The 20,193-nt window shown below is 33.2% G+C and overlaps 4 protein-coding genes across 4 annotated transcripts; 1 reads left to right on the top strand and 3 right to left on the bottom strand.

Moving 5' to 3' along the window:
- Positions 1–1,419: 1,419 nt before the first annotated feature.
- LOC103841968 (E3 ubiquitin-protein ligase RHA1B) lies at positions 1,420–2,385 on the top strand. Its single transcript, XM_009118562.3, has one exon. The coding sequence runs from the start codon at positions 1,681–1,683 to the stop codon at positions 2,200–2,202; it is 522 nt and encodes a 173-aa protein (XP_009116810.1). The 5' UTR covers positions 1,420–1,680; the 3' UTR covers positions 2,203–2,385.
- A 3,117-nt stretch (positions 2,386–5,502) lies between these two features.
- Positions 5,503–7,422, bottom strand: LOC103841967 (syntaxin-73). The gene is made up of 9 exons (XM_009118561.3): positions 7,008–7,422; positions 6,814–6,939; positions 6,582–6,738; positions 6,270–6,355; positions 6,124–6,192; positions 5,994–6,038; positions 5,855–5,917; positions 5,697–5,773; positions 5,503–5,596 (listed from the first exon to the last, which is right to left on the bottom strand). The coding sequence occupies exons 1-9, from the start codon at positions 7,164–7,166 to the stop codon at positions 5,584–5,586; spliced, it is 795 nt and encodes a 264-aa protein (XP_009116809.1). The 5' UTR covers positions 7,167–7,422; the 3' UTR covers positions 5,503–5,583.
- A 2,154-nt stretch (positions 7,423–9,576) lies between these two features.
- LOC103841966 (bifunctional L-3-cyanoalanine synthase/cysteine synthase C1, mitochondrial) lies at positions 9,577–12,539 on the bottom strand. Its single transcript, XM_009118560.3, has 10 exons — positions 12,228–12,539; positions 12,027–12,136; positions 11,885–11,942; positions 10,812–11,075; positions 10,581–10,718; positions 10,463–10,514; positions 10,275–10,354; positions 10,135–10,194; positions 9,977–10,057; positions 9,577–9,870 (listed from the first exon to the last, which is right to left on the bottom strand). Exons 1-10 carry the CDS (start codon positions 12,390–12,392, stop codon positions 9,772–9,774), a joined length of 1,107 nt encoding a protein of 368 aa, XP_009116808.1. The 5' UTR covers positions 12,393–12,539; the 3' UTR covers positions 9,577–9,771.
- A 4,379-nt stretch (positions 12,540–16,918) lies between these two features.
- LOC103841965 (aquaporin PIP1-1) lies at positions 16,919–18,593 on the bottom strand. The gene is made up of 4 exons (XM_009118558.3): positions 18,163–18,593; positions 17,555–17,850; positions 17,292–17,432; positions 16,919–17,202 (listed from the first exon to the last, which is right to left on the bottom strand). Exons 1-4 carry the CDS (start codon positions 18,488–18,490, stop codon positions 17,107–17,109), a joined length of 861 nt encoding a protein of 286 aa, XP_009116806.2. The 5' UTR covers positions 18,491–18,593; the 3' UTR covers positions 16,919–17,106.
- Between the last annotated feature and the right edge of the window lie 1,600 nt (positions 18,594–20,193).

The following is a 20,193-nucleotide window of genomic DNA, read 5'->3' as shown; positions in this document are numbered from 1 at the left end:
GTAAACTTGTGAAAAAACAATGGCTCCGACTGGTGACATGTAGTAATTGCAGTATGATTTGTAGTTCGATGTAACTTACAGTAAAAAGTATGTGGTAAAAACTGTAAGTTTATGTGGTAAGTTTTGCAGTAAAAATAAAAGTTATCATTTATTAAAACTTATGACTGGTAACATTTTTGATGTATAAGTTGCAGTATGAGTTCTAAATAAAAAATTGAATATATAAATTGATAAATAAATTTTTTTATTAAGCTCAACAAATAAAAAGAAAAAGAAAATTTATTTAAAATAAGTATAAAAAGTTTGAAAAAGAATTTTCAGTATATATTATTTTCTAAGTATTATATAGAAATTTGAAAAAATTATTAGAATAATATAAACAATCATGAAAGATATATCATTAAAATTAATAATTTATAAAATCTTAAAATAAAATAAATAAATATTACCCCCACTCTCCCCACACCCACCACCAATATTCCCAATACGTTTGCATCTTATTTGTTCAATATATATTATTTTGTAAAAGGTATTCACGATTTTCAATTTCCTTAAAACAAAAAAAAATCAATCAAATTAGTAACTCAACTTCTAAAACATGGGATTTTGGTTGATGTAGGTTTATATTTTGAGTTAGCAAATTTATAAAGGGTCTAAATCAAAATTGTAACTCAAGTACAATACATCTTAAATCAAACTTAAAATCAAAAAACTAAATTTAATGCATAATTGGTAACATTTTTGAGTTATAAGCCTAACTCAAACTTAATCAATGGTAACTCATGTCACCAATCAAAGCCAATATACCTAATATATTGTTACAAGAATATAGCAGATGTGATTATGAAATGAAACAGTGTTCCCCCCTATATTCCATCCTTTGTTATGAAGTAAAGAAACAATTGAAAGGAACGCGCAAAGGAAAAGCAAATTTCTCAGTAAATGATAATAGAGACTTGGCATCACAGATAGAACTATTTTGACGTGTGAATCAAGTAACGTAACAAAACCCAGCCGTTCGATTTTTCCTTTACTAGAGTAGTAGTTATCGATGTTGATCATAATATCAATACCATCCTTTGTTTTCTAATATACTACTATAACGATGCTTTGCTTGTGTTCCAATGAAATAAATGTCCACATATCGAGAACGTACCCACCCGGTCTCTGATCTTTCTACTGTCTTGGAGTAAACTTCACGTGAAAAAAATAGTAATATACAACGAATACCAAACCACATCCACATCAACCGAATAGTAATATCCAATGAATTTCATATAAAAAATTGAATAATAGGACGAAACCACATCCACATCAACCTCTCCTATCGACCGCACGTACCACGTGTGCCGGTCGTCGTGCAACTTGCTGATGTTTATATTCCTAAACATGGTAACACAGTAGAGACGCACGCAGACGAATAAAATAGTCTAACAATGTTGGTGACAGATCCACATCTCACAGACCAATCTTTGTTCCCTTTGCTGCTTTCCCCCTTTTTTTTTAACAAATGTCACAGTCAGTTAACTCTACCAAAATCGATTATACACGACACGACATCGTTTAATCTCATCTTCTTCCTCTCCCCTGCTCTATAAAAGAAACTCTCTGTATTTTATTAAAAAATCAACCTTTATTAAAACAGAGCTCACTCTCTCTCTCTCTCTCTCTCTAGCTCCAATGGGCTTCCCCGTAGGCTACACAGAGGTCTTCCTCCCGAAGCTCTTCGTACAAACACTCTCAATCCTCAGTCTCATCAGAACCGTCGTCTTCTCCCTCTTCCGCTTCTTGGGCCTCTCCGACTTCCTCGAAATGGACCAAACCTGGCCCGACTACACATCTTACCCGACCCGAACACCCGAGCTCCGCTCCCCCTTCTCCGCCCTCCTCATCCGCGAGATCTTACCCGTCATCAAGTTCGAAGACGTGACGACCTCTTCCGGCGAAGATCTGCCGGAGAGCTGCGCCGTCTGCCTCTACGAGTTCGAAGGAGAGCAAGAGATCCGGTGGCTGAGAAACTGCAGACATATATTCCACCGGAGCTGTCTCGACCGTTGGATGGATCACGATCAGAAGACGTGTCCTCTCTGTAGAACGCCGTTTGTTCCGGACGAGATGCAAGAAGAGTTTAATCAACGGCTGTGGGCTGCTTCTGGTGTTCATGATTTTCACAGTGAGTACTGTCCCGTGACGGAACTATAGAGAGACAGAGAGACAGCTTCCTTCCCTCCTCCTTTGTGTCTTTTTTTTTTTGACTTTTCACCCCTGTACTTTTAAATTTTCTTTTTTTCACCCCTTGCTAACATTAGATTTGCCACGCTTTTATGTGTGTATGTAAATATACATATGAATGAGATGAGCAATAAACATTAGTTTGTTTTTTTTTTTTCCGCCAAGGATTTAATTTTTATTAATAAAACGGGCCAAGCCCAACATACATGGCCTAAGGCCCAAATACACAAAAAAACCTAAAAGCCCAAAAGCCAAACGGCTACAATCTAACACTTTAACGGGCCCGTGGCCCAAACCATACAAGACCGAACGACGTCGACAGGACAAACGCATCAAGGAAGCTGGCTGCTGTACACGTGGAAGCATCTGCGCCTTCGGATCGACACGCGTCGCACACCGCCTCGACCTGACCGTCTCCGCCTCGAAACGCCTCCAGATCCATCTCACCGTACCTTCGTTTCGCCGGATCTCATAACCCGCCTCGATCTACCTTCTTCTCCGATGGTCCTCCACCGAAAGCGTCATCGGACAAACCGCGCTCTCATCAGAACCACCCACTCTTCTCTCGGGATTAAAACCCGAAACCACAACCTCAACTTTCCGCCGACAAGAACAACAACCCAACCAAACTTTCACCGCTAACACCCAAACTTCCTACGGGTACCACGCCGGCAGTGTAGAGCTATAGTAGCCTCCACCCTCCAGTAACAAGACGGCGACGACGGAGCTAGGTAAGCCTCCCCCTCCCGGAAACTGAAACCGACGACGGCGGAGCTACAGGAGCCTCCACCTCCCGGAGAAAAACCGACGACGACGGAGCTGTAAAAGCCTCCCCTACCCGGATTCGAACCTTGATCTAAAAATACTTCCTCTCCACCGCAGAAACCCTTCCCCACGACCGCGTCTTCACTCCAGACAAGAACCTGCCATGCACCATAGATTAGGTCTGATCCACAGCTCAGACAAGGCGATAGTGGGGGAGGGATACGAAGAGAGGCACTAAGATAACTTTTAAACGGACGGACCACAGTTCCGGCGACGGCACGCTCGCTCACGCACCGGCCGTACGCCGGAACCGAATAAATCTACTTTCTCTCACTAAGATGCTCTGTTCCGTTTAGCCGTTTTTAAATTGTATTATAGCTTCTCTTAGAGATAAGTTTGTTTACTTTAAATAAAAATTACAAAATGAATAAAAATGCGAAAACCTAAATCCATACTAAAAGATGGATCTAAATAAACTGATTCGAGTTTCCACATTTTAGTCCATCTTCTCTGTACTCTGGTTTTAATCCAATCACAAGTGGTTTGGTTTATTTGCAGATTGAAAATTATGGCCTTTGATATCTATTTATAGAAACTAATTAATTCTGATAGTTATCAATACATAAATGGAGTAACTTTTAATTTAGTGATAAAATTAACTTTTTAACAGGAGTAGTTAAGATCATGTCAGTACTTGTCTCTGACCACTGAGCAGTGACCACATCTGTATTATTTTGTAAATTATGGTAATGAATATTGTAAAAGTCAGACTTACCTGTTATCCATAGATTTAACCAAAAGAATCTAAATTCAATGGATCATGGATTCATCATTCATGGTAATGCGTAAAGGCACAATCTGGTAACATGCTTGGTCTGCAGATCGATCAGTCAATTTAAAACGTAATAAACTAATAATTAGTTATTTTATTTCATAATATAAAATATTTTGGAGAAATTTTGATGTTTCAAAATATAAAGTGTTTTGATATTTTTAATGTACTTTAATTCTATTGAAAATTGGTTACCAATAATATTTTACTATATTATTTAAGATTGATTAACTTTTCATTTTATATTATTAGTGACATTATCTTTTAAAAAAATAAGTTTTTTAATTCTTGTGCATTCATGTAAAACATCTTATATTATGGAACATAGAAAGTATCAAAAATCCATATACCTCGAAATCCTACCTCATCTCATTCATTAACTATGAATCTAAATCCTGATCCGAAATGAAAACCCTGGTTCAAAGACCAACCTAAAAGGAAATAAATGCATATTTCTATCTGTATATAGGTAACTGAAATAAATTGAGTGTGAAAGAGTTTTTAAGTTAAAGTATGGTTTGCTTACAAATTCAAATTATATAATATGAATCTAAAACCGTCTCAATATATAAAAGAATGATATAATTATGCTTCTACATGATAACTAAACCTGAAAATAAACCTTAAATGATAATTAATCCCAGTCTTAATGTTCTGGAATTCTTCTTGTAACTGATGAGAATCAGTATACTAACTTTAGATATACTAAAATTTTACTGCACGTGTGATCAGTCCTGCGTGTGATTGAAATTTGGTAGAGAGAAGAGAATACTTTGAATTCAATATAGAGAAAGATAATTGAAAGGGGGTAGGTTAAACATGGGTCAAGTGGCATTTACTATTTGGGCAATGATTGAAAAGGTGACTATTACAAATCATCATCATCCTTTATCATGGAACTGCTCTAGATTTTATGTACTAGAGAATCTACTTTCTAATAAACCTATCAAACAGCAACAACAAAGCAATTGGAGTTACCCTAGATGGTAGTAGACTCGTAGTCCACAATGGTCTATATACTATATACACGCACGAACAGTCAAACATTAGCAATATGTCAAATGTACAGGCTTAAAATATATATATCCATAATATGATGACAATACCTCTAGACTCTAGTATAAACATGGTTGTACGAAAACCTCACTGCAAGCTAGAACCCTTAGCTGAGTAGTTGGCTCCACTTCGAAATCATATTAATTACAATATTGCTAGCATTTGGATCGCATCACCATCTGGACTTGGCTATATTTAAAATGATTCTGCTAAGATAATTATGGCATATCTTTTTGCAACATGTCAAGTATTCTTTCTACTGTTAGAGCAGGAGCTCATGCACTTGGATTATGTAATGTATTCTTTTATTCAACAAGGCTACAGGAGAACAAGTCCGTACACGCAAGCTTATCCTTGCACATCAATATAACATACAGAGCATTGGAGACGTGGAGTTAGTTCCTGTTTCTTCATGTAGTTCGTTCGAATACTAAAAAAGGTGCTGATCGGCTTACCCCAAACGATCTGTCCTCTTTGGATCAATATATATTGTTAGTGTTTGATGCATTTGACAAGAAAAATAAAATAACAGATTATTAACTGAAATATTATCTTTTGGCTAGTTTAGCAGACACCAAAGATAGATTGGCTGTATAATAAGACAGATGAAAACTGAAACTTCGCTCATTTGACTCTTAACTTGCATGAACATGCTTCTATGCGTGTGCATGTATTGTGTGATGCGGCATTACCAGCTTTCACTTCACCGAGCTACAAAATCCCAAACAAGTAGATATATAGAAAATGAAGCAAGCTTTCAATTGTCAATTATTCTAGTTTTTTAAGAGTGAGCAGAAACAAAATAGGTTACTTGTAAATGAAGGCAGCTATTCCAAGGAGTATGCATAAGAGGATGATGTCTATGCAGAAGTTGCGGCTGGATCTCAACTAGAATAAAAAAGAATACAATTAACTTCTTATGAAATAAGTTTTATGATGATCTCGATCTTAGTAATGTTGCGTTATCACCTTAGTTACCGTATCCTTGAGCTTCACATTGGTGCTTTTCAAGTCAGTAGATGCCTTATCAATCTGAATGGTATACCAAATGAATAAAAATGAATCTTCTTCGGTATCAAGACTAGATCAAGGAACGTTGTTCACTAACCTTTGTATCTATTTCATCCACGAGTGGTTCTTGTCGATCAAGTTCCTGTATTGTATGCATCATTAAGATAATTACTACGATATGATCAACATAAGGAAACCAGGAAAGTCAACAAGACAAAAAAATGAACCTCATTGATGTCTTGAGCCATGTTCTTCAGTGTATCCAACCCTTCAGCTATGAAATCCAACCCTTGATCCTGCTTCCACAATAGTTAGATTCTTGCTGTTATTACACACCAAGTGATAACATGCAACAAACAAGACACAAACTTGCCTGCTTCATTCTTCTCATCTTGTACTCTTGTTTAAAATTACCAGACTCTTCAGTTCGCTGGAAATATCCACTATCAACTCTGTCATCTGATACAGTTGAGCAAGTCTTTCTTAACCACAGAGACACTTATAAGTTACAAACTAGCGAGCAAACAATATTGTCTTGGTTCGTTTGCATGTTGCTGCGACCAAATGTTGGTTCGGTTTTGTTGTCACATGTTGCATAAATTTTTAATTTTTTAACCACTCGAACGAAAACTCGTGACTGATAGGGGACACGTAAAGGGACAAGGCCTATTTATATATATATTACCAGAGACATTTGTGTCGAGTCTGATGTTAGTGTACGATGTTGAAGCAGTCCAACCATTTATAGGAACAGAGCCTTCTGGTACGGACTCAATCTTCTCTCTCAACGACAACACCATGTCATTTCTAGCATCAAACTCTTCCTGTGAGAGCCCTTTAACCTAAAAAAAAAATACATTCTCATAAGATGCAAACACAAGAATCAAAACCATACAACTTGTGAAAAAAGTACGAACCCTTTTGAGAGCAAGCCTCTGTAGTTTCGGAACACCTTCGAGCAAACGAGCTTTCGTTCTTCGTATCTCCGCGTTCATCGCTACAGCTTTCGCTCTGTTCGTCTCAGACGAGAACTCCTCCGTTTTCTAACGTTAACGTTTAACGGTTACGATAAGTTAAAAAGTAGACAAGAAACGTTAACTAGACAACGAACCTGGAGAAGAGTTTCGAGTGCAGATTCGAAGGAGGAGTAGAGACGAGAGAAAGCATCGTCACCCGAGATGTTAGCTTCTTCTCTCTGTTTAACGAGATCGTACTTCTCGTACTTCTTGCAGATTGAGTCAACCCTTGTGATCAAATCAACCACGCCCATCGATCAGCAGAACGCTTTAAGGATATTCTTCTGAAAATCTCTCAGTTTTGAATATGAGCGGAGCAGTTACAGAGTGAATATATCGTGGCTTCTGTATATGAAGAGAGAGCACGAGAGATCTTCTCCTGGCCGTTAGATCTGTTGCAACGTGGACATGTTACGATTCGCTTTTAGTAAGTTAGGATTATTTTCTTTTTTTAAAGTCAACGTGTTTGATTCTGTATTGATGCGATTGGTCAATGTTCATTTGTTCCGAGTAGACTCGGACTGAGCATAAAATCCGTGACCCTAAAACCTGTAAACAATACCGAATAGATTTATGACATAAATATTTAAAACATAAATATGTATTTCAAATATTCAATTTCATATTTATTTAGATATGATATCTACAAATAAATATTTAAATATTAAATAAATACTTAAATACTCTATTATAGAAGTATATATTTTTTATGTTTTACTTTTAAATTTTATTTTGGATAGATCTAAACCAACCCGATATAACTCGAATCCGAACGATATATGGTTACTCCAGATATATCTGAACCGATCTGAAGCCGAAGTGTTATATCCGAATCCGATCCAAAATTTATTAGAATGAGACCTATGAAGAATTACAAAACAAAAACGAAATCTGAAAAAATCGATCCAAACCTAAACGGGCACCCGAACGCCCATACCTAGTTTTGAGTGTTCACCTAGTTCACTTATCAAATGAAATATAAGAGCAACTTTAACCGTTGAACCTTTTCTAGGTTTCTTATAATTTCTAAATTAATATTTTAATTAACTTTTTATTTTGCAATTACTTAAAAAAAAAAACCAATCCTAATTAGCCATGTGGAAAGAAGCTACGGATGGAGGTTCTAAGAGCTTCCACGACCATTAGAACCTTATTAAGTATCTAAAAGACATATTATTAATATTTTTATTGCAATTAATTTAGGTAATTTTTAAATTTGAACCAGTATAAAAGAGACACATTGTCTGTGGATTTCTTTTAAGGTTCTTAAAACATAAGAGTTTAAGACTTTTTCTAACACTCTTACTACCTTTTTTGTACTTTTGAATTATTTTTAATTTTGAAAATTTATGTTAGAACACTCTAACAATACTTCACTGGAGGTGCTCTACTACTTCATCTTTTTAGAACTTGTATATTTCTCTTTTATGAATTTTTTTATTACAATTTAATGTTTAAATACTCTCTTCCATCCCTGTGATGGAGGTGCTCTAATCATTTGTGGTGGATGTACCAGAAGGGAACACTAAAGATGAGACTTGCTACTTCGTGGAAGCTCTTATACAATGCAATCTCAAATCTTTGTCCAGTGTTTACGAAAGAATGGTTGTTGGGGACAGAACATGAGTTATGGATCGGTACTTAATGTTTTTCCTCAAACTATAACAATATTGGTAAAACAAGATTTATCATGTGGCTTTGTAATTTACTAGAAGTGTAGCTTTACTATGTATTTTTCTAATATCATATATATAAATAAAATATCTCATATTGATATTAAATTCATATTGATCTTCAAGTTTTTTCGATTTAGTCTTCACTTTAAATATTTTAAAGGTTCAATTATATAACAATCTCTGTATACAAAATACATGTTTTGCTATCCACCTTCTCTCCAATATATACTCTTCACAAGATAAACATAAATATGCAATTAGAAATACACCATATTTATCGTGGACAATATATTAAAGATGGACAACCAATTTCCAGAGACATAAGAAATAAGATCATAAAAACTCTACAAGATATTCCTATTTGTTGAACTGAAGTATGCACAATTAGAATTTCACCTCTTATTGTGATATCACATTAAAATATTAAATATCATACACTATTTTCTAATCAATAACCATAAAATAATAGGCCAAGTAAGAAAATGATCATTTTGTGTCATATTATCTCATATTGTTATTTCCCTCTCAAAATTTCAATGTGTTTACTCATAAATATGCACTACAAAATCAATTCAAAAATGTAGTTAGACAACATTAAAATGTTTTTCACAAAGCGTAATAGGCTCACAAACCAAAACATTGTAAAAAAACATAAATTCAGTAGTCTTGATATAACTGATTCAATATATTGTTGAAGTAAAATAAAAGTATAAACATTCAAAAATGACATTATTTATGATTCATGAAATTATCTTATGATAAAAAAATTAGTGTTGCATTGAGCATGTCACTAGATAATGTTTGAAATCATATTTACCAACTGTTATTTTCTAGCATAAATTTCTAAAGATTTTTTTTTCCGAACACATGCACAGTCTCCAAACTCTTGTTATACTTATTCAAGAGCTTGGAAACATGCACAGTCTCCCAAGCTCTTTTAATGAAGATGAATACATATTCACCGTCTTCCAGCACAAAAATCTCTATCTGAGCCACAAAGTGTTTTTATTTCCAATATCCCACATTAACATAAATTATTCTTGCAATATCCAACATCAATATAAAAACTGATATAAAACAAACAAATATTGTCCATTACATTATTTTATAGGCTGTCACAATATTTTGCTCCCTGGATAAGATATAATAGTAAAGAGCCTTTTCTTCATCAACCAAAACCAAATCAGTCTACTGAAACTGGCTTCATCGCCTCTGCTTCTTTCCTCAGCTCATCAAACAGAATAGACGACAGATATCTCTCTCCAAAGCTCGCATGAATCGTCTGTTCATCACAAACACAAAACACATTCCAAAAGTCCGGTCAAACCATGACACTGATCATAAAAAAAAAGACTCAAGAACAGTTGTTTCTTTGTCTCCTCTCTTACCACAATGAGTTTGCCTTTGTTCTCTGGCATTTTGGCCAGTTTAATTGCTGCCACGGTGTTAGCCCCTGATGATATCCCAACCTACAAGTTATTGTTTCCATAGTCAGCACCAGCAAAACAAACCAGTTATCTCTACAATCTCCAAAAAGAAAACTCACCATGAGACCTTCTTTTAATGCCAATTCTCTAGCCATTTTTATAGCATCCTCACTACTAACCTGCACGTATAACTCAAAACACATAAGCATTTTACAAGTTGATAGAACACAAATACATGGAAGCTTATCAGTAACATTACCTCAAGAACGCTCTCCATAACATCCATATCCAATATATCCGGTTTAAATCCAACCCCATTCCCTGTGATAGCATGTGGACCTAACCCAAAGTTCAAAGCTCTAACCATCAGCAACCGCATATACTAGAATCTTACATTGATTTAGACCACAAGGAATCAAATTAAGAGGATAAACAAATAAAATGCACCTGGCTTGCCACCGTTGAGTATGTTGCTTTCAGCAGGCTCCACTCCATATATCTACCATTAGCAAGACATCAATGATCAAACACATTCTCATTTTGATATTAACAAGATTTCAGTTACCTTGACATTTGGGTTTTTAGATTTAAGGTATTGGCCAACACCAGAGACAGTGCCTCCACTGCCAATTCCCATCACAAAGATATCAACGTTCCCAAGTGTATCTTCCCAAATCTCAGGACCAGTTGTATCATAATGTATCTGCACCAATATTCCAACCATCATTCATCTCTCTATCTCTATAACTCTACATGACCTAGGAATATATCATATATCCAGAACTCTTTTAAGTACCTGAGTGTTTGCTGGATTAGCAAACTGTTGCAACATATGAGCATCAGGAGTACTCTCAAGGAGATCATAAGCTTTCTTAACTGTTCCACCCATTCCTTTGGTTGGATCAGTGAGGACAAGCTCAGCACCAAAGGACCTCATAGTCACTCTCCTCTCCAAACTTGTGTAAGAAGGCATTGTCATTATAATCTTGTACCCTTTCAAAGCCGCCATGAAAGCCATACTTATTCCCATGTTTCCTGAAGTTGGCTCTATCAATGTTGTCTGATAAACATAAACATCACTTCAGTGAGTTAATTATTCACCATTAATTTGAGATTAAGTATATAAAATGTGTTAATCAAAGTTTGTTACATGGTTCAACATCTATACTATTAAAGCAGGATCCTATTGTCATAATTACCTTAGTCTGCCCTTTCTTTCACTAACATTGCATGTTTCATTAAGGACAATTAAGTAATATTAATAACAAATCTATATTGGGTCATTATTTTTGGATCCAGCTCACATCAAATCTCTCTTGGGCCTGTTGGGCATATTAAAAAATCAGATTCAATTCTCACTTTTTTTTCCTTTGGACCATTGAGACCAAGTTCAAATAATTTTTTTTTAACTATTCTTAATTATTATTTTTTTCTTTTCTTAATATAATTTAAGCATTCATAAAAATAATTGAATTTTTTTAATGAAAATATAAATCTTTATTAAAAGTATATAATTTTTTAATTAAAATATTAACCCCATGATAAAATTAATTTATCAGAGTTATACCAACTTAATTCATTAAAAAAATAAAGTTTAATTTTTTAAACATAAGTAGTCATTTAAAATAAAATACGATAAATAAATATAAATTTTTTAAGTCTTTTATAAAATAAAACACAAATATATGAAAATGTAACATTTATTAAATATTTGTCAATTGAAAAAAAAAAACAAAAATAAACCCGCGTTTTGAAAGCGCGGGTCAAAATCTAGTATATATATTACATCGATTAAGCAAAAGGAAACCAAACCGAATGGTTAACAGTAAACCGGTATCTAATAAAGTATGTAAACAAAAAAAGGATTACTTTTCCAGGAGTGATAAGGTTTTTCTTCTCTGCATCTGCAACCATAGCTAAAGCTGGTCTGGAGTCGACAAAAGCCAAACAAAAGTCAACACTTTTTTGGACTGATTATGTCCTACGATTATGAGTTCACAGTCGTCGTCACCTGTCTTTGACGCTACAAGTAGGCTGAAAATGTTCTTGCTTGGCAGCAATATAAGCTCCACAGCCTTCAGTGACTCTGTTGAGGAACACGAGTGGAGTTCTTCCGATGAGCTACAACACAGACAGATTTGATCAGTCAACATCGGAAGAAGATAAGATTTTCAAGATGCCCATGAAACAAAGTCTTTTTTTTTTCTTTTACCAGAGAAGCATCGCCTTTGGCCTGAGTTGCAGGGAACTCTTTGGGAAGGTTTCTGAGTCTTTCAGCGAAAGAAGAAGATCCGTCGGTGGAGAAGAGCTTCCTCGTGCTTTGGCTGATGCGAGGGATCGTCTCTGTCTTCAGCAACCTCCTCCAAACACTAGCCATTGGTGAAAAACAGAGCAAAACGAAGAGCGAGAGAGAAAGCCACAAGTCTTTGCTTGTTATAAGAGAGAGCAGAGTAGGAGAAGATGAGTGAAAGGTGGAGAAGCAAACCAATCATATAAATGGCTCTGAATCCGAGGAAAAAGACAAATACATTGTATTATCTCCCTCTAGTGGTTAGTGTATAATGCTACTATTTAAATACGATATGTTCGACCAAAAAACATATAAAAATAGCTAGAGACAAAAGTGTAGGCGTTATCATTTACGTTAGGTAATAATACATTTTTTTTCTTTTGCACTGAATTCTTTTTTTTTTTTTTTTTGTAACTGCACTGAATTCTTATTGGATGTTAAGATTCACTTCTTATCTTCCATATAGTTTTCAAAAGAGTATTAACATTTTCTTAATACTATCGTAATCATAATTAAATGTACAATTATTATCTTTGACATATTTTCTTACATAGCTGAATTATTAGTATTGTTTTACAGAAAAGTATGAATGAATCGAATGATCCTTGTTTTCCTAAATCTGAATCGCCCTTTGTTTCTTCTTAGTAAAAACTGTAATTATCTTGTAGACTTTTCAATTATTTCAAATAAATGGTGGTGAGTTTTTACAATGTGGAAATGTTAGTTCTTAATAAATTAATTTAGCTGTGTATATTTTACTCATATTATTTTATAATAGTGATTTTTGGGGTTTATTAAATATTTCTGACGTAACATACAATATAAAAATATTTTTCTACAAATGTTTTAATGTATATTATTTCCCTTTTTAATTGTTGACGTGAATGTATACAAACATAAACGACACAACTATTAATTTTTTAAAGGTGGAGAAATCAAACAATCATATAAATGGCTCTGAATCCGAAGGAATAAGGCAAATACATTGTATAAAATCTTAGAATAAATCATATTCTAGAAGAGAATTGACAAAAGAACTTAGAATAAGGATGCAGAATAAAACAGGAACTTCGTTAAAAAAAAACAGGAACATGTAATCGAAAGGGGTAGGGTGCCACCGACACCGGCAGAAACAAAACGGTATGAACGGAAGTTGTAAGGATGGCTTTAAAACTCGCACGTTGGTCTTCAGAGAAATAGACGTCTGTTCTGAAAAAAATGTTTAAAATTTAAAAAAATAGTTATAATATCTTAATAAAATTAGTTAAAAAACACAGTAGTTATGTTATAACAATCATAACATTTTGTTCTACCTTTTTGAAATAGTACAATAAAATTAATAAATTTTATATGAAATATTTGATTCAAAACTACTCGAATATAAATAATTTGAATAGACTTAAAACTGAATTAAATTAGTAAAAAATGATAGTGTCTATAAATGCTTTTATTTAATCTCAAAATTTTCATACTATTAATTAAATCTGAAACTACAAAAAGATATTAGGTATATACTTTAGTAAATAGTAATAACAATTCAAGTAAATCATATAAAACTGTAGATTAGTCATACCTTACCAAATATGACAATCACAATAACAAAATAGTCTGTAAATTTGGTTTAACTTTGTAACGGATGTATTTAGATTTGTTAAAATAAGAATGATTTTTGACTTTGTAACTGATGTTTCAATCGTTACAAACACATTAGTATTTATCATATTTTACACCATTTAATAAAAATAAATATAATTCTATATATTGGTTTTCAAACTGTAATTAAATAGATCAACATATTAATAAATGCTTTTATTATTGGTTAAATAGAACAATAAAAATGAAATAATGTGTCTTTTCTTTTACAGTTCAACTATGTGTCTTTTTGTTTTGTTCAATTATATTATTACTATTAATAATAGGTAGTAATAATAAAATTACTAAAAGTGTCCAAGCCTGTCTTTTATTCTTATAATAAAATGCATAAGTTTTTAGTTATTTTACTGTAGTTATTTGCTTATTTATATTTGTTATACCTTCAACGAATATAAATAAATGTCAAAAGATGTGTCTTTTTATTTTAAAAATAAAGTTTGTTGAACATTATTACTTGTACTAACGAACCAACACAACTCTGCATTTTCCAATATAAACTGATATTAAACTGATATTTTGTAGTATCAATCAGTTCCATTATAATAGTGTTTAAAAAAAAAACAATTCTATAACGAATTTATGAGACAATATCTTATCATAAATCTAAGGTATATGTACATATGGTTTTCTTATTTTTAGTTTATATATAAAGTTATTGGTTTATATATTAAAAAATATTCATGATAAAAAATTAATTGCAAATGTTTAATTTAATTTAATAATAAGTTTAAACTTTTTTTGGAAAAATTATTCGGATAGAATACATGATATCCATCCAATTTCTTAAACTTTATTGACTACCAATTGATATGCTAAAAAAATTACACAATATTAACTAATCCGTTCTATCTTAAATCCTACTTGTTAAAATACATATTTACTACTCCATCTGTTTCAAATTAATCTATGTTTTAGAATTTTGTTTTTTGAAAAAGATGTAATTTTTACATTTTCAATGCAATTTTTAATAGGTAATAATGATAAATTGTAAATTTCAAAAAAAGTTAATAATATTTATTAAATTTTAATTGGTTGAAAGTTATGGAAAAAAATTAATAACAAAAAAAAACTATACATTTAATACTATAATTTAATGTATTTTATTAGTAAGTGTGAAAATCCAAACATGTAATATTTGAAACATAGAGAGTATTGTTGTATTTAACAACACACACGGTAGATTGTTAAATGGTTAGATAACTTCAATTATGTTGACAATTTTAATTCACAATTAATATAGTGAATAAAATTACATCTTCTTATTTCATTATAATACCATTATTAAATTCAAAACTTAATATTTTCTTTTATAGAAGATATAAATAATGAAGAAAAAAAGAAAAAAAAAAGTATGTATGATATGCAAAAAAGAACATTTTAACAAATAAGATATCTTAAAATTAAAATGTAACTGTGTTTTTGACTACATACATCTTACATGGTTTCAAACAAATAATGATTATCTAACTTGTTGTTATAAGTTACCTTATTAATTTAGTAACTGATTAGATTAAAATGTGTTTGTTTTTAATTAATTTCAAATACCCATTTGTATTCAAAGACATTTATGTTATTTAGATGGACATATTTGTAATTTTGTTACAACCAAATCTGTAAAACAATATATTTTTCGTATTATCAATAAAATAAAACTGTATGCAAAATACTTTTGTAATACATATATTTCCTCAGTATCAATTGTAAACAAGTTTTATAAAAAAAATCTTTTATAAAATATAGCTTATTTTTATATAAAATGAGCTCCCGTGCGATATCGCACGGATTCTTTACCTAGTTATAATAATGTAATTTAGTTGTATATATATATTTTTTTCTTTTTGAGAAATTGTATAGTATATTTTACTCAAATGATTTTAAATAGTGAATTTTGGGTTTAATAAATTATATATTTTCTGAAATAACATAGAAACATCGATGTAAAAAAATAATTTTTTTGCAAGTTTTTTTTTATGTTTATTCTCTAACTCTTTGGTGGAAGCCCCTTTGGTCTAGTGGTTTGACTAAGAGTTCATTAATGCTTCTACATTAGGAGGTCTGAGTTTCGATTCTTGGAGAAGGCGGAATTATGCGAATTAATGGAGAAAAGGCTTACAAGAGATCTACAGCATGGCATAAAGAGTATCTTCAAGCGTGGATTCGATAGGACGGCTCAGGTGATGCAGTTAGACGTGAATCTTAATAAAGCAGATAGAATTGTAGGCTGTAGAATCATCGCGTTAAAAAAATTCAATAACTCTTTACACGCGTATCAGTTACACACAAAAAACGTCAAGAAGAATCATGGATCTTTAATATACAGCAGTTTACAGCCTAGTTATTATCGATGAGGAAGATATGATTTTATTAAAGTTATGAGACAAAATTATAATCGATTGAACCAAAAATGAAAATTAGTTAGCCGATTCTCAATACTTTTCAATTTCAAATTTTTATACCATTGACTATAGATACTACTGTTATAGTGTTATGATTACCAAATAATCTATAAGTATAATTTATGTTTTATTGCTTTTATCTTTCTTATCAACCTTTTATCGCTTTTTTTAATAGTGGTTTCACGTTGAGTGTTAGAAAAAAATGTAAATGTAATATCTGTGGTAAGTGAAGGGATCTTGTCAGATTTCTACACAAACTCGTCATCTTTCACTTTGTGGAATGATGCCATTTAGAGTCAATTGTTGCAAATTTTAACTTCTTTTCTTATCCATGTCTAGGAATCTTCTTGCTTCGTTGTAAAGCATGTGACAACTGGGACCATTCTCCTTGGCGAAGTAGGTGACACTAGTCTACCACGTTTAAAAAAACAATTCGACCTAAAAACCTAAAACTAAAATAACACTGAACCTGACGAATTTTAAAAATGAACCGGCTATCTGAATAGCATTATTCCTGTACCAAAGTCCAGATTGAACCATTATGATTTTAAGAATTAAAACATAAATTTCAAGAATGGTTTATGTTGAACTTTTGAGAAATTCTTCATTGTTTACAAGTTACATTGATTGCATTAAGCAAAGGAGAGGGAACATACGTTCATACAGACACACATTTTACACATATGGAATAACAATAGAAGCAACTTAGGACACGGGATCAGAAACCAGAGGACTTGATGTTTTGTTTTAACTTAGTTTCTGGACTTGAAGGGGATTGCTCTGATGACAATCACATGGTAAAGAGCAGCAAGTGCAGCACCAATGAAGGGCCCAACCCAAAACACCCACTGACATGGCCAAAAAAAATTGTCAGAAAAAATGATTGAAACCTAGTTTGGAATGAGAAGGGTATATAAATAGTTTGTGGAAAACTCACGTGGTCGTCCCAGGAATGGTCTTTGTTGTAGATGATTGCAGCTCCAAGACTTCTAGCCGGGTTGATGCCTGTGCCAGTGATTGGGATGGTTGCTAAGTGAACCAAGAAAACCGCAAACCCGATTGGGAGTGGTGCAAGAATCTGCACAAATTGTCACAACAACTCAAGCCCATAAGCAACAATATGTATACTTAAATCTGTTAAAATGTTCATTCATTTCATATTGTTTACAGCAGCTATGTTCCATTGGATTAGTAACTTACGGGAACATGAGAGTCACGTGCGTTTCTCTTGGCGTCAGTGGCTGAGAAGACTGTGTAAACAAGGACGAAAGTACCGATGATCTCAGCTCCAAGACCACTTCCTTTGGTGTATCCAGGAGCCACAGTGTTGGCTCCTCCTCCTAGAGCCTGGTATTGGTTAGGCTGGAACCCTTTAACCACACCAGCTCCGCATATGGCTCCCAAGCACTGCATCACTATGTAGTACAGAGCTCTGGTAAGCGACAGCTTCCGGGCTAAGAACAGACCAAAAGTGACCGCTGGGTTGATGTGTCCACCTGAGAGTGACAGAAAAAAACACTCCAAGATTAGGAAAAACGGACACAAAACTAATATATACTCTCTATTTTCTAAAATATAAGATGTTTTAGGTGAAATCACACATTTTATAAATTACTTTTACCTAAAAATATCATTAAGTATAAATTAAAATCAATTCAACCAATTATAAAATATAGTATAAATATAATTGGTTATCCAGTTTTTAATAAAGTTGAAAATTAACTTGAAAACATTCTATAATTTTAAAAATATTATGTTTTGAAACCGAGATAGTATATATCAAACCGAAGTTAAGTTGTATGACTTACCAGAGATACCAGCGGTGCAGTAGACAAGAGCAAATATCATACCACCGAATGCCCAAGCGATACCTTGGATTCCGACGGAAGAACACATGTTCGGTGACCTTTTAACTCCCATGACGGTCAAAACAGTGATGTAGAGAAAGAGGAAAGTAGCTATAAACTCAGCGATACCAGCTCGCCAGAAGGACCATGAAGAAAGCTCGCCAGGCTCGAAAAGCGGCGCTGGTGGTGGCTCGTTGTAGTCCTTGTCGCTCTGAGCTGAAGTTCCTATTGGTTGTCTCTCCGGGAACTTGTTAGCTCCAACCCTAACGTCTTCTTCCTTGCCTTCCATCTTCGATACGATAGAGAAACTGTAGCTTTGGTTTTTGTTTTCTTCTCTGTTTGTGGTGTGTGATGAATTTTGACAAGTGAAGTGGTTACTCTTATAGTTGGAAGATAATGCAAAGAAATGGCAGAAATAAAATAAAGACCATGACAATATTGACAATAACATTACAAATTTTAATGTTATCTTCAATAGTAATCAATCATCATGTTAATGATAAAACTTAATTATTGGGGTCAGTGATAAATTAAGTGTTTGGACAGAGTTTTGAATGATACGTTCCAGCTATAGAATGTATTTAGAAAATGTATAGATCAATGTCGATTGTTTTAAAAATTATTCCTAGTTGTCACTTAATATTTGCGTAGTTACCAACTGCTACGAGCTTATGAATAAACCATAAATAAATAAACAATATAAATTGTCCAGTTTATATGATCTGGCGCTTGCCAGCGTAAGAACTATTAGGGACAAAGGTTCCACATCGGATGTTAGAAATAATCCTTAGTAATATATAAGATAGATGAGTCACTTCACTTATTACCAATTGATTTTAGGTTAGAAATTCATCTAGTTTAACATGGTATCAGAGCCCGATCCACACAGTCCAACCCGATCTATTATCGATCCAGGCCAAAGTCGGCCCATCGATCCTTACCCAAGCATTCCGAAATTGATGTCCAAAGAGCCATCATCTCGAAGAGGCGTATTAGGGAAAAAGATCCCACATCAGATGTTGGAAGGACCCTTAGTAGTATATAAGATAGATGGACCACTTCAATTATTATCAATTGGTTTTAGGTTGAAAATTCATCTAGCTTGACATCATTTGAGTATAGCCTCACCATAACATGCCATGCACATACATTATTATCTGTTCATGATCGTCTGATAAGTATTATCAGAAATGGGAATTGTTATCGAACAAGTGAATAAAGATACTTCTACCATTACAGTTAAGTATTGTTGGTTCTCTGCAAAGACTACAATGTAATTTTATTCTGCTATAAAACATAATTCTGATTTATATATAATACTAAGTCTACATATTATGAAAATTTGAGATTTAAAAACATTTTAAAAAATATATCTAGTGGTAGTGTACTATTTGCCAAATAGGAAGGACAAGGCATGTAGAAAACAAAAAAAGGTTAGTGGTTGCTATTAGCTAGATTGTTTGTGAAGCAGGTCACGGCCATTATTGGTTACCATTTTATTTCTCCAAGTTCTTTATCACCATGGCATTTTTACAGTAATTAACCATTCTTATAGAGTTAAACCATACGAAAATTTCCAAAATTAGAAATGTAATGGCTTACTTGCAAAGTAAATTTGTATTAATTCAATTCGAGGTTTGAAGATGCTAGCCTAAGAGAAACTAAGGTAGTGGTTCAGAATTCAAATCGACATTGCCATAGTACAGCCAAATGTTTAACCAAACGTTGAAAAGTTGAAACATTTACCTAAAATCTCTGATCATTAGAAAAAACGACCGACCCATTATACATCGCTAAAAAGGAATGAGTAAAAAATGGTTTTGGACTTTCTGATGGAGAATATAAACTCAATTATTCACAGCCTTCCAGTTAATCGACAAAGACACGTAGCACATTACGTAAAGCCGGCGCCTTACAAATCCAAAACCGACCATTCACCTAATGCCATTTGTCATTTTCCAGTCAATATATTTATTTTAATGATTTTTCTAT

This window comes from Brassica rapa, chromosome A09 (assembly GCF_000309985.2).
Source record: "Brassica rapa cultivar Chiifu-401-42 chromosome A09, CAAS_Brap_v3.01, whole genome shotgun sequence".
NCBI classification, from domain to species: Eukaryota; Viridiplantae; Streptophyta; class Magnoliopsida; order Brassicales; family Brassicaceae; genus Brassica; species Brassica rapa.
The sequence above is the reverse complement of the archived record's forward strand: the minus strand, read 5'-3'. Positions and strand labels throughout refer to the sequence as shown.